Source organism: Belonocnema kinseyi, chromosome 6 (assembly GCF_010883055.1).
Source record: "Belonocnema kinseyi isolate 2016_QV_RU_SX_M_011 chromosome 6, B_treatae_v1, whole genome shotgun sequence".
Classification (NCBI taxonomy): domain Eukaryota; kingdom Metazoa; phylum Arthropoda; class Insecta; order Hymenoptera; family Cynipidae; genus Belonocnema; species Belonocnema kinseyi.
Genome location: NC_046662.1, coordinates 3,644,525 through 3,657,894, shown reverse-complemented (window position 1 = coordinate 3,657,894; position 13,370 = coordinate 3,644,525). Strand labels below are relative to the sequence as shown.

Below are 13,370 nucleotides of genomic sequence, written 5' to 3'. Positions count from 1 at the left end.
TAGTCGGGAGTGGTGCTGACTGAAAACAGATGATTTGGAGCGATTCGCGCGCCATCTGTTGGTCATTCTAAGGACTTATTGAACTACCCTCGTATTATACAAAATGTTTATAATTTTATTCGCACCCTAAATCGTCTTCTACGCCCATGCATGTATTTAAATTAGAATATGTTTTCGTCAAGTTTTCGAAATCATGCATGGTTTCGATCTTGGATATTCCCGGTAAACAAATAGATTTTCCTTCTAGATAACACTGGAATCAAAAGAATAATAGAAAAAATAATAAAACCAACTTGCATGTAGATTTGGATTGGGGATTAATTTCTCATACATTTTAGGGTGACGATTGGGCCATCGGATTTCAAATTACCGCTTTTTTCTAGTCAAGTTTTTCAATTTTCCCGGTCAACTGAAAGTAATAAATTCATATTTGCCGCCAAATCTCAACATTTATTTTTATGACGTTCATTATAAACGTCCGTTAACACAACAGAGCAAAATAAATGATTTTTTTAAACAAATGGTTCAACTTTTAGTTAAAAAAATTAATTTTCAACAAAAAATACGGAGTTTTAAGAAACTAGTTCAATTTTTAACCCAACCCCTGAATTTTGAACAGCAAAATTAATTGCATGGTCATTTCCTGGTTTGGAAACATTTTTCACCGTCATGAAAATTAAAAAAATCGAACTCTACAAATTTTCCATTTGAAACAATAACAAGTTTAATTTTAAACTCTAAAAATTGAAGTTCAAAAGTTTTTTAATTGAAAAGTATTACATTTAACTGCTCAATAAAAATAAAAATGCATAAAATGGAAGGTACTAACGCTTTTCAATTGAACAATTTTGAATGAAATGCAGATAAACTGCAAATTTTAGAATTTTTAGCTTTTATAAATTATGTGGAGTTCAAAGATTCAGATTTAATTAAAAAAATATGAATCTAAATTATGATTTGCAATGCTCTAAATTAAAGAATGAATCAATGAACTTTAAAATTTCCAAAATTATATTATTGTAAGCAATTTGAAGCTAGAAATATTAAAAAGGGAAAGATAATTATTTTTTAAACTGAACACTTCTTAAATTAGAAATTAAATTATTTTCATCTGAAATAGTTTAAACATCCTTGACAATCTACACAATTTTATTTCAAATGCTTGGGAAATCTAGATATTTTAAATTTTTCTTAAGAATTAAACTTTTTAAATCTTTTTAAATATTCTCTTACTATATTTTTTCAAAATAAAAAATCAATTTTAATTTTCCTATGAATTTTAAGAAAATGTTTGTATTCTTTTGAAGCCTTGACAATATTTAAAAAGCTTTAAAATTTTTTGTTTGCAATTAAAAATGTTGAATCTTCTAAAAACGTTTAAATATTTCTTAAAATTACTCATATTTTTTGTAGAAATAATACGTATTCAATTATTATTTATGCATCAAAATTCAACAATTTCAATTACAAATAAAAATTAGGAAAAAAAAATTGTAAGATTCAGAGTTTAAAAATTCTTCGAAATTTTAATGATTCAAGGCTTTCTGTGTCAAATAATTAATTTTCAAATTTTTTTACTTTTAAATATTTTGTTTTAATTTACTCGTGTTAAATGAAAAGTAAAACATCACTAAATATTAAATAATTATCCTTTGTCTTAATTAGACAATTTTTAATGGAATGGGTTAAAAACTGAATATTTTATACTGAAACAATATTTTTAATTTAATGAAAATTGCATTTTAAAATTCTTTAAATTAAGAAGTTACACTTAAAAATAAAAATCTAAAATAGAAAAATTAAATGGAAAATTTTTAACCACACAGATGAATTTTAAACTAAAGCTATGGGATATTTAATTGGAATATGTTCAATTTTCAGCTGAAAAAATTACTTTCCACAAGAAAAAAATTTATAAACAAAAAAACTAACTTTAAATAAAAAAAAAGTTTAATTTTCAAACAAAGTAATAAATTGTTAACTAAAATTGTAAATCTTTAACTGGAATTGTTCAATTTTAAATCAGAAAGATGCATTAAATTTAAACCAAAAACATGAATTTTCAACCAAGAAGATTAATTTATACCAAAAAGACGGAATTTTAAATCAAGAAGATCATTTTTCAACCAAAAATGAAATAATTTTTTAGTCAAGAAATGATTTTTCAAATAAAATTATGGAATATTCAAATGGAATAGTTCGATTTTGAGATTCATAAAAAACACTTTTCAACCAAAAAAGAAATAAATTTTCAACAAAACAGTTAAATTTTCGGCAAAAAAATCCTTTTCATCCAAACGAAAAACAAGTTTTCAATCAAATAGCTAATATTTTAAAAAAAGAAATAAATTTTCAACTAAAAAATAAGAACCTTCAACTGAATTAAATTAATTTAAAAAAAAAATTAATTTCTACTAAAAAAGATCAATTTTCAACCAAAACTTAAATAATTTAAGTTTATGTTAAAAAAGATAATATTTAACCAAGCCGATGAAGTTTCACTTGAAAATATGGAATATTCTATTGGAATAAGTTAAATTTTCGGTTGAAACAAATATTTTCCACAAAAAAAAAATTACATTTTCAAACAAAGTGATGAAGTTTTAAATAAAATTGTAAACGTTTAACTGGAATAATTAAATTTTAAACCAGAAAGATGAATTTTTAAATATAATGCGGAATCTTTAACTAGAATAATTGAATTTTCGACCAAATAGATTCATTTTTAACCAAGAAGATTAATTTCTACCAAAAAGACGAATTTTTAACTAAAAAATGTAATTTTTCAACTCAAAAATAGAAAAATAATTATATTTTTATTTAAAAAAATGAATGTTCAACCAATGCCAAAAAAATTCTTTTCATCCAAAGAAAAAAAAAGTTTTCAATGAAACAGCTCATTTTTCAAAAAAAGAAATTAATTTTTAATTAAAATGATAAACGTTCAACTAATAAAACCAAAGTTTAAGAAAAGTTGTATCCCTTCCACTTAAAATGGAGAATGATAATTTTAAAGACAATCATTTTCTACCAAAAAATCAATTTTTTAACAAAATACGAGAATTTTCAACAAAATAGTTGAATTTTCAATTAAAAAAGACAAATCTTCAGTCAAATTCTTGAATTTTTAACTAGAAAAGAGAAATTTTTAACCAAAATGATAAATTTTCAACCAATAAGATTAATTTTCTATAAAAAAGTCGAATTTTTCACGAAGTACTTGCTTTAATTGCTTCATAAGAATTTCCAACAGATTTCAAAGATTCCACAACGATTTCAATAATTTCACAAATATTACCAAATATTAAAAAAAAAATGTTTAAATATTTCATAAAGATTCCTTAAATATATCAAAGATTTTTAATATTTCGGAAAAACTCAACAGATTTTACACAGACGTCAATGATTTCCCAAAGTTTTCAATAATTTCGCAAAAATTACCAAATATTTCGTAAAGATATCAGAAATATTTCACAAAGATCAGAATGACTTCCCAAAGATTAAAAAAATGTCGCAAAGATTTCGGATAGATTTAAATAATTTCACAAAGACTTCAAATATTTTCCAAAGATTTTTAATATTTCGAATAGTTTTTAAAGATTTCATAAAGACTTTAATGATTTCGCAAATATTTCAAAAATATTTCCTAAAAATTTCCCAAAAATTAAAAAAATGTCGCATTAATTAAAAATATTGCACAAAAAACTTAAAAGATTTCGCATAGTTTAAAAAGATTTCACGTAGTTAAATGATTTCGCAGATTTAAAAAATATATCAAATACTTTAAAAACATTATAAAAGAACTTTAATGATATCCCAAAGATTACTCAAAGATTGATATATTTCTGAAAAATGTCAAAGATTTCGGATAGATTTAGAAGATTTCAATGATTTTCAAAAGATTTCAATTATGTTTAGAAATGTTTCAAAAATATTAAAAATATTTCACAAAGATTTCAAATATTTCGCAAAGATTTAAACAATTTCATAATTATTATCAAATATTTTTAATATTTTAGAAAGATTAAAATGATTTTTTAAAGATTTCCAATATTTCGCAAAGTTTAAAAAGATTTCAAAAAGACTTAAATGATTTTCCAAAGATTTAAACCATTTAAAAAATCTTACAACATGTTTCAAAAAAATTTTATAAAGATTTCAATGAGTTCTCAAAGATTTCAATAATTTGACAAATAATACCAAATATTTAAAAAATATTTTGTAAAAATTTCAGAAATATTTCACAAATAATAGAATGATTTCCTAAAGATTCAAAAAAAGGCCGCAAAGATTTCGGATAAATTAAATATATTTCACAGACTTCCCAAAGATTTCAAATATTTCGAAAAGATTTCGGATAGTTTTAAAAGATTTCAAAAAGACTTCAATGATTTTGCAAAGATTTTAACAATTTCAAAAATATACCAAATACTTCAAAAATATTTTAAAAGGATTTCAATGATTTCCCAAAAAAATATTCAGATTTATATACTTCGTAAAAAAACACCAGAAATATTTCACAGATTTAAACAATTTCATAAATATTATCAAATGTTTTCAATGTTTTTGAAAGATTAAAATAATTTTCTAAAGATTTCTCAAAGATTCTCAATATTTCCCAAAGTTTAAAGAGATTCCACACATACTTTAATGATTTTCCAAAGATTTCAATGATTTCGCGAAGATTTCAATAATTTTACAAATATTACCAAATATTTTATAAAGATTAGAATGATATCCCAACGATTATAAAAAACACCGCGAAAATTTCGAAAAGATTTTAAATATTTCGAATAGTTTAGAAAGATTTCAATCATTTTTATAAATTTTTCAAAAATATTTAAAATACTTCTAAAAGATTTCAACCATCTTAAAAATATACAAGATATCCCAAAAAAAATATTGTATGAAGATTTCAAAAATTTCGTAAATATTACCAAATATTAAAAAAATATTTCATAACGATCTCAAAAATATTCCACAAAGATTAGAACGATTTCCGAAAATAAAAATAAAAATTTCGCAGTTTTCAGATAGATTTAAAAGATCTCCCAAACCAAAGCTTTCAATGATTTCGGAAAGATTTCAACAATTTCAAAAATATACCAAATAACTTGAAAAATATTTTAAAATGATTCCCCGAAGATTTCAATGATTTCCCAAAGATTTCAATAATTTCACAAATATTACCAAATATTTTATAAAGATTAGAATGATTTCCCAACGATTATAAAAAACGCCACGAAAATTTCGCAAAGATTTTAAATATTTCGAATAGTTTAAAAAGATTTCAATTATTTCAAAAATATACCAAATACGGATTAAAAAAAACAAATTTCGGATATATTTACAAGATTTCAATCACTTTTATAAATTTTTCAAAAATATTTAAAATACTTCTAAAAGATTTCAAAAATTTTGTAAATATTATCAAATATTAAAAAAATATTTCGTAACGATCTCGGAAATATTTTTCAAAGATTAGAATGATTTCCAAAAATAAAAAAAATTTTCGCAGTATTCGGATAGATTTAAAAGATTTCAATGATTTCGGAAAGATTTCAACAATTTCAAAAATATACCAAATAACTTGAAAAATATTTTAAAATGATTCCCCGAAGATTACTCAGATTCATGTATTTCGTAAAAATTTCAAATATTTCGGATATATTTACAAGATTTCGAAAAAGATTTCAACGTCTTTCGAAAGATTTCAATTATTTTTAGAAATGTTTCAAAAATATATAAAAGATTTCACAAAGACTTCAAATATTTCGCAGATTTATACAATCTCAGAACTATTATTAAATATTTTCAATATGTTAAAAAGATTAAAATAATTATCTAAATATTTCTCAAATCACTTATTTCAGAAAAATTTAGTTATATTTTTGAAAAAATTCAAAGGATCTGTTGAATTTATGAGGGGACAAACGCCCGCTGCGCCCCCTAGAGCTCTTCTAAATCGAAATGATAATTCATTAGAAAAATTCCCGTTCCAAGTCAAAAAAAAAGTTTGAAATATCATCAATTCGATCATTAAACTTAAGTCAGCGAAAAAATCTTTTTTTTTTTAATTAATAAAAAGCAAGCGATCAATCCTCCGGTTTAGAGATCACTTTTCTAAATGAACCAAGATTATTAAAATAACGAAAACTTTAATTACACTGCTATCAGTCGTAAATACCCGATTTTAAAAATTAAATTCCGGGCCAAGTCGCCACCCTGCATTTATACATATCATTTTAAGTAGAATTAATTAAAATCTTGAATTTAAAGAATTTTTTTCGATACATTAAAATACTTACATCAACAGTCAAGTCGCAATAAAGAACGATGCGTTTAGAAATCCCTGAACAATCATCGTTCCAGAGAGTCCACGATATGCACCCAGCATCATGAAAATTTGAAATCCAATCTTTCGGTAAATACTTTGAAAAGATTCTCTTTTCATGCTTTACCTTGACGAGATAGTCAAAAAGATCACCTATTTTTGGTTCCTCTTCACTTTCTACCTCCCCAGTGGCAACATCCTCAACTCCCGAATCTTTTAATTTCACTGGCTCATTCTCTTCTAATTCCTTTTTAACCTCAGTTGTGATTTCACATTTTCGCTTTCTTGATCGTACTGGTTTTTTTACTTTTTTCGGACCATCTGTGGAGTTTGCTTTTTCTTTAAATTCTTCGTACATTTTTCTCTGTTGCGCGAGAATTTCCGGGCTTGCTAGATCGTAATATTTGGCCCTTTTCCTCGGCTTAGGCGGGACAGGAGAATTTTCAGGAAAAATTGATGGAGTAGCATTCGGCGACAAGATCGGTCTTTTCCTCGCTATTTTTCTATGCACTCCGCCTCGAAAAAAAAGTGTATGTTCTCTTTCAATTACATCTTCTTTGAAGTGCAATATACAAACTTTATCTTTTTGTTGCATACTCGGTAAACCGACGTCACGTCGGAGAATTTCTTCCCATTCTTCTAATTGTTTTTCCTGAGCGAATAAAATAAAGGAATATTGCTCATACAATCTAATCCAAAATCAGTATAACTATGCCTATTTTCCTCTTCAATTAGAGGGTAGCCAAAAAACTTAATTTTTTTAATTCCCTGACTTTTCCCTGACCAATTTTTTATTTTCCCTGACCATTAATACTGAAAGACCAGCACTTTAACCCTTAAAGTGCATTGTGGGTATTATATACCCCAAGCAATTTCAAACTCTTATAAACCATACTTAATTCGAAAAAATTGAGTAAGTGTTGCCATCTAGCTTTAGTTGGAAACACTAACCGTAAGTAAAGTCGTTTAGCATTAGAGTTATTAAATTCCCAAGAATTTCAGTTTAGGTTATATAACCGAGAATATGACAGAATTTAGGAGAATTTATCATTTTTAACAATATTTTTACTGTCCAGGTTATATCAGCGGTTGTATATAAATTTTTTTCTAGCTAAGACATATTCAGGAATGACAGTCTTTCATATACTTTAAAATTATCAAATGTATTCATTTATTTCAAACAAAAAAAGTTTTTTCTACTTTAAAAGATAACTCTTTAACAAAATACATTTTTAACATAATAGTTGAATATTTAACCTAAAAAGACAAATTGTCAACAAAAGAGTGTCATAGTTTAAATTTAAATAAAAAAAGTATGAAATTTATACAAAAAAAGACTATTAAATTACTTACCTAAGCAGTTCGCATTTTAATCTTCTGATACTTTTTTTATCGAATAGTTTATTAACGGAATAAAGCAGTATTTCATATATAAAAATTTATTAATTTATTTTAAACAAAAAAATGCCTTCTAACATAAAAGATGGGTTTTTAACAAAATACTGGAATTGTCAACAAAATAATTGAATTTTTATCATTATAGTTTAATATTCAACTTAAAAATACTAATTTCCATCGAAAAAGTTTCATAGTTTATATTTTAAAATATAAGAAATTTAAATCAGATTAAAATCCAAATTAAAAATTTCACTTAACGTCCAATAATCAATTATTTATATTTTATTCATAAAAAAATGAAAAATATAAAACAAAAGAAAAGAATTTTAAAACCAAAAAGACGAATTTGCAAAAAAATAAAGATTTTTCATTGAAAAAAATAAATAAAAATTTATCTAAATTATTGAACCATCAAACCAAAAGACAAATATTCTCTACAAAAATGCAATTTTTAAACAAAAAATATGATTGTTCAACAAAAAATTAATTTTCCACGAAACCGATGCATTTTTACCCAAAAAAAAAGGAAATTTCAAACAAAAAAATAATTTTCTTACAAAAATAAAGGGGAATTTTTAACTAAAAAATATCAATCTTAAAAAATGGAAAAGTTCCATTTTCGGTTAAAAAATGAATTCTAAACAAAAAAAAAAAGAAGTATTTTCCGATAATTTTTTAACAAAAAAGAGATTTTTTAAAAAGCGATTTAACCAAATGTTTTAAACAAATTAGTTGAATTATGAAGCACAGAAAAACGATTTTTAACCAAAAAGTTGCATTTACATACGAAAAATGAAAATTTTTCTATAACAAATGAAGTTTTAAATCCAGAAGATAAATTGAAAAAAAAATAGTTGAATTTTCCGTTGAAAACGATTTAAGTCGAGTTTTGATGATAAAACTATAAAAATGTTAACAAGAAATAATTTTCTACCAAAAACATTGAATTTTTGACCCAAAAATTAATTTTGTATTAAAACAGATGAATTTGTAATAAAAAACAATTTTTTTTATACGTGGAACTTTCATCCAAAAAATATTTCAGTTCATTTTTCAACGCCAAAATATAAATTTTAAACAAAAAGTACATTTTCTACGAATTAGTTAATTTTTCAAGAAAATAGTATAATAGCTTAATTTCTAACCAAACAGTTGCATTTCTATCAAAAAAAGATTTAATTTCTGCTAAAGCAGGTAAACTTTAAAATAAAAAAGACAAGCTTTCAAAAACAGAGTTAAATTTTCAACCGAAAAGTTAACGGAAAAATGCAATTTTCTATTAATTAAAATAAATTCTGAGATTCTCATTAATTCTCAGAGAATTTATTTCTCGGTTATATTCTCGGTAATATTGTCATTCAGTCTACTAGCAGCAGCTGTTGAAAGTGGAGGTAAAAAATCGGGGGGTATTTTACACCCAGTGTGCACTTAGTGAGTGAACAAGTAATTTTGGAGCAAATTTTATTGACTTTTGTTTACTTTCTAACGTAAGTATATCAAATGAAGTGAAATAATTATTTTTTCGATTATTTTATACTTTTTTCTTTGTAGATGGCTTATAACTTACGGCAGCGTGTCATACGCGAGTAGACTGTGGATGTGTTCAATAAAACATAACTGTTAGAATACAGTTATATATTTCTCTTTTTTCAATTTCTTGTATTTTTATAGTATTACATGTCAAAGTTCCTCAAGTTTTATAATAATAAATCGATTTAAGAGCAAAAAGTCTGATTTATCATTTTAATTTGCACCCATGTTGCAATATTTTTTTTATGAAAGTGCACTATTTCAAAATTATAGTCATCAATTTTCAGATTAAAATAATTAAAATTTCATGAGTTGTGAATTTTTAAGTAAAAAGCCCTTTTTCACTTTTTTTTTTAAATAATTTGTTTAACAAACTTAAAACAAATAAATGGCTATAAAATCAACTCTACCTCATAAAATATACCTTAAACTACATAGGATAATTTTATTGTGACAAAATATTCAATAGTGGTTATAAGTACATCATTAAATAAGCTGGGGTGTATAACACCCACGATGCTCTTTACCGTGATTTTTACCATGTATGCACTTTAAGGGTTAATCTGGTAACATTTTTAACCTTAAATCTTTTATAAACGGAATAAAAAAATTCAGATTGAAATTTAAAAAATGTGAAACTTATTTGTTTATTTGAAATATAAACAGGGTAGCCGTTTCGAACACAGAAAAAAATCCCAATCATTTCCCGGGTCACAAAACATTTTTCACTGTCAATAGAATTAAAAATTTCGAATTCTAAAGCTAAAAATTTCTCCTTTTAAAATAATAAAAATTAAGCTGCAAATAATTTTAAATAATTCTAAGCCAGAAATATTAATAATTGAAAGATTACATTTTTTTTCTATAAACTGAAGACTTCTTAATGTAAAGGTTAAATTATTTTTGTTTTAAATAGTTTAAAAAACCTTAAAAATTTTATTTAAAAATCTCGAAACATCTAAATGTTGTTTTACATTTTAAAAAATTTTTAATGATTTTTAAAATTTTTTCAGAACTTCTAAACACCTTTTAAAATGATTCAAATTCGCCATAAAATTTTTTTTTAAATCTTGCAAAATACAAATGTTTCCTTAAAATCTTTCAGATTCATTTTTGTCAATCTTTTTAAATATTCTCTTAAATTAATTTTTCAAAATAAGAAGTAATTTTCAATTTTCCTAAGAATTTTAAAAAGATGTTTTTTATTCTTTTTAAAGCCTTTCAGAATATTCTTAAAAAGCTTCTAAATTTTTTGTTCGTAATCTGCCATTTTCGAATTTCTTATTGTAAACTGAATCATACCATAATAGAAAAAGATAAAAATGAAAATAATTACTTAAAAACCTGTTAAAATCAAACTTGTAAAGATTTTAAAATAAATATTTGTGAAATTCCCGGTAAAAAAATAAATTTATTATGATTTCCCGGTCTCATAAAATAAATTTTAAGTCCAAAGGATTAATTTTATACTGAAAGACAAATTTTTAATAAAATACATGAATTTTCAACAAAAGCAGATAAAATTTCAATCCACAATGGAATATTACTCTATTATAATAGAAGAATTTTTAAGAAAATTTATTAAATTTTAACCAAATACTGCAATTTTCATTTAAAGAAGATTGATTAAAAAAATAACAATTTTCACAAAAAGGTAAATTTTGGACCAGAGAAATGATTTTTTGATTATAATGTTGAATTGCCAATTAATAAATAAATGAATTTCAAACAAAATAGCTGGATTTTTTACCAAAAGATGATTTGTCAACAATCAAGATTAATTTTCTACCAATTGATGAATTTACAACCATAAAGAAAGACAGATTAATTTTCTGCCAAAAAACAAACTTTTAACAAAATACATGAATTTTCAATTGACAAAGATAAACAACATTTCAACCAAAAATAAAAAAAGTTACGTCTTCAGAAAATAAGATTCATTCACGTACCGTACTAGGTTTAAACATAGTTATTCCTAAAGTATTTTTATTCCAGTACGCTGTTTGGCAGTTGGGAACACAACACGACATTTTTCCAGTTGTTACTTAATTTTTGACTTTGCAAACACTTCTGTCACGTCAAGTTAAAAAAAAAAATGGATCTAACCTCAAATTCTCAATTTCTGTACTTATTATTGTTGTCATGCACGTTCACGGTTGTCACATAAACACTGGCGCTCACTCACACGCTTCTTGCGGGTGAAAGCGAGATATTAGATCACATTGCGCATGCGCAAATAGTCCAGAGTGGGAGAAATCCAAAATGTCTGAAAGTCAGGGGCCAAACACTTGGGCACCTTTTCACGGAGGCCTCTTTTGAATTAATTGTGGAATTAATATTTTTCAAAGGATTCATTTCTAGCTACCTTGTTGGTTTATGGCAAATTTGATTGGTTGAGAACCTAGATACGATCTCGATTTGTAAAAAAAAGACAGCTACGACTGTTGGAAGTGAACCAGGGAATAGAAAGAGAGAACAAATCGAGAAAGTTAACCCGTCCTTTTCTAAGGATGGCGATTGGTGATTGGTCAGTTAATCTTTTTCTAATGAAAGCCGATGGGAGACGAGTAGAACCAATAACCATTCTTAGAAAAAGACAGGTGGAATTTCTCAATTTATTCTCTCTTTCTATTATTTAGTCCACTTTCGACAGCCATAGCCAGCGCTCCAGAACTATATGTCAATAAAATCTCCCTATTATAAATCTAGATACGGTACCTCACTAGCGAACCTATAATAAGTCCCAGGAACTAAAAATATCTTTGGTCAAGAAAAGACAGAGTTATCTTCATCTCTTTTTAACTAATGTCATTTTCTAGTTCTTGGAACTCATTATAGGTTCGCTAGTGAGGTGCCGGATGGTTTATAATATTTTTGGGCAGCCTACCTGCCACCATAGTGGTAGCACTCCCATGCATCATTTTGAGGACTTACGGTCTAAATCAGCGCCATCTGGCGTTGGCCCCCGTCACTACAAGTAAATGAACCTACAGATCCCTGAGAGAAATTGTTTCCAAACTCTGCTTCCTCAAAATTTATCTCTATAAAAAGGTTTTTTATGTGTAAAATATTCATTTAAATAATAAAAGTACATTTTTTTTGTAATTGAAAGAAACAATATCAATTATTACTGTGAAGCGGTAATAGTTTATAATTGTAACAATATGAATTTGCATAAAATTTCAAGCTTACTAATAATTGCCCATACGTAAAGTACCTAGAATTATTTAATCACAAAGGTTTGCAATGTAGATTGTTTTTATTTTTTAGGTTACAGCTTTAAAAACGAAGAGACTCGATGCACTGAAAATTGAGAGACTTTTAAATTATGTATTGGCAGTTGTATGAATACATTTTTTTTTATCGTACATATATTATAGAGATGATATAAATTGTAAATAGGAAATTGGTTTCTATATTTTATACTAAAACTACAATACAATTTAATGTCTGCTTAAATCTTCCTATAAACAGTCTCTTAGGCTTAGACTTGATAACCTTTCCTGAAATTGATATCATTAGATAACTAGAATGAGGTATTTATATCACCTGTAAGTTGTTTGTTACTGCTTCGAAATATGAAAACAAAAACCAAACCTCTAATCAAGCAAATAGTACTTCGCATCGAGTTTATATCTATGTTATTTTTGGTTTAAGCATTCCTATGTGATATCTATGTACTCCATACGAAAAAATTACGTTTTATCACAAATGTTACCTCAATTAGAAGGTACCTTTACACTTCATAAAATAAATTCTGTTAGCGAAAGAAACGTCGATTACACAGGCCAACAATTCTCAGAACCAGAGACCAGACCTACTATACCCGAAGGTTTTTGCTGCGCTGAATCCGAATCTGACCTCAGAAAAATTCCATCACCCTCAGTTTTCGAGATATTCTAACCAAAAGGGTCAAAAACCCGTTATTTTGATGTGTTCGAGGCCCCGTAACATCGCGAAAATTTTTTTTTTCACAAACTGACAATGGCATCGTAAAGAACTACTATTTACCTTCAAAATGCGATGTCTAACTTTTTGATAAGATTTTTCATAGCCGAGATATGGCGGATTCAAATATGAAAAATTTCACCCCCAAGCCCGGTAACTT

General features: G+C 25.5%; 2 protein-coding genes across 3 annotated transcripts in view; one reads left to right on the top strand and one right to left on the bottom strand.

Moving 5' to 3' along the window:
* LOC117175007 overlaps window positions 1-11,407 on the bottom strand; it is a 12,122-nt gene extending 715 nt beyond the window's left edge. The window contains exons 1-3 of the mRNA XM_033364501.1: window positions 11,212-11,407; window positions 6,309-6,986; window positions 126-253 (exon numbers count right to left, since the gene is read on the bottom strand). Coding sequence (XP_033220392.1) covers window positions 126-253; window positions 6,309-6,986; window positions 11,212-11,292 — 887 coding nt within the window. The 5' untranslated portion in view covers window positions 11,293-11,407. The remainder of the gene's footprint in view (window positions 1-125; window positions 254-6,308; window positions 6,987-11,211) is intronic.
* The window catches only part of LOC117175006 (STE20-related kinase adapter protein alpha), a 36,438-nt gene extending 23,570 nt beyond the window's left edge, over window positions 1-12,868 (top strand). The window contains exon 7 of one of the 2 annotated variants that reach the window (XM_033364498.1): window positions 12,533-12,868. The gene's annotated coding sequence lies outside the window, so the exon portion shown is untranslated. Of the gene's footprint in view, window positions 1-9,283; window positions 9,329-12,532 lie in introns of those variants that run through there. The other variant, XM_033364499.1, reaches the window with a different exon arrangement.
* The last annotated feature ends 502 nt before the right edge of the window (window positions 12,869-13,370 follow it).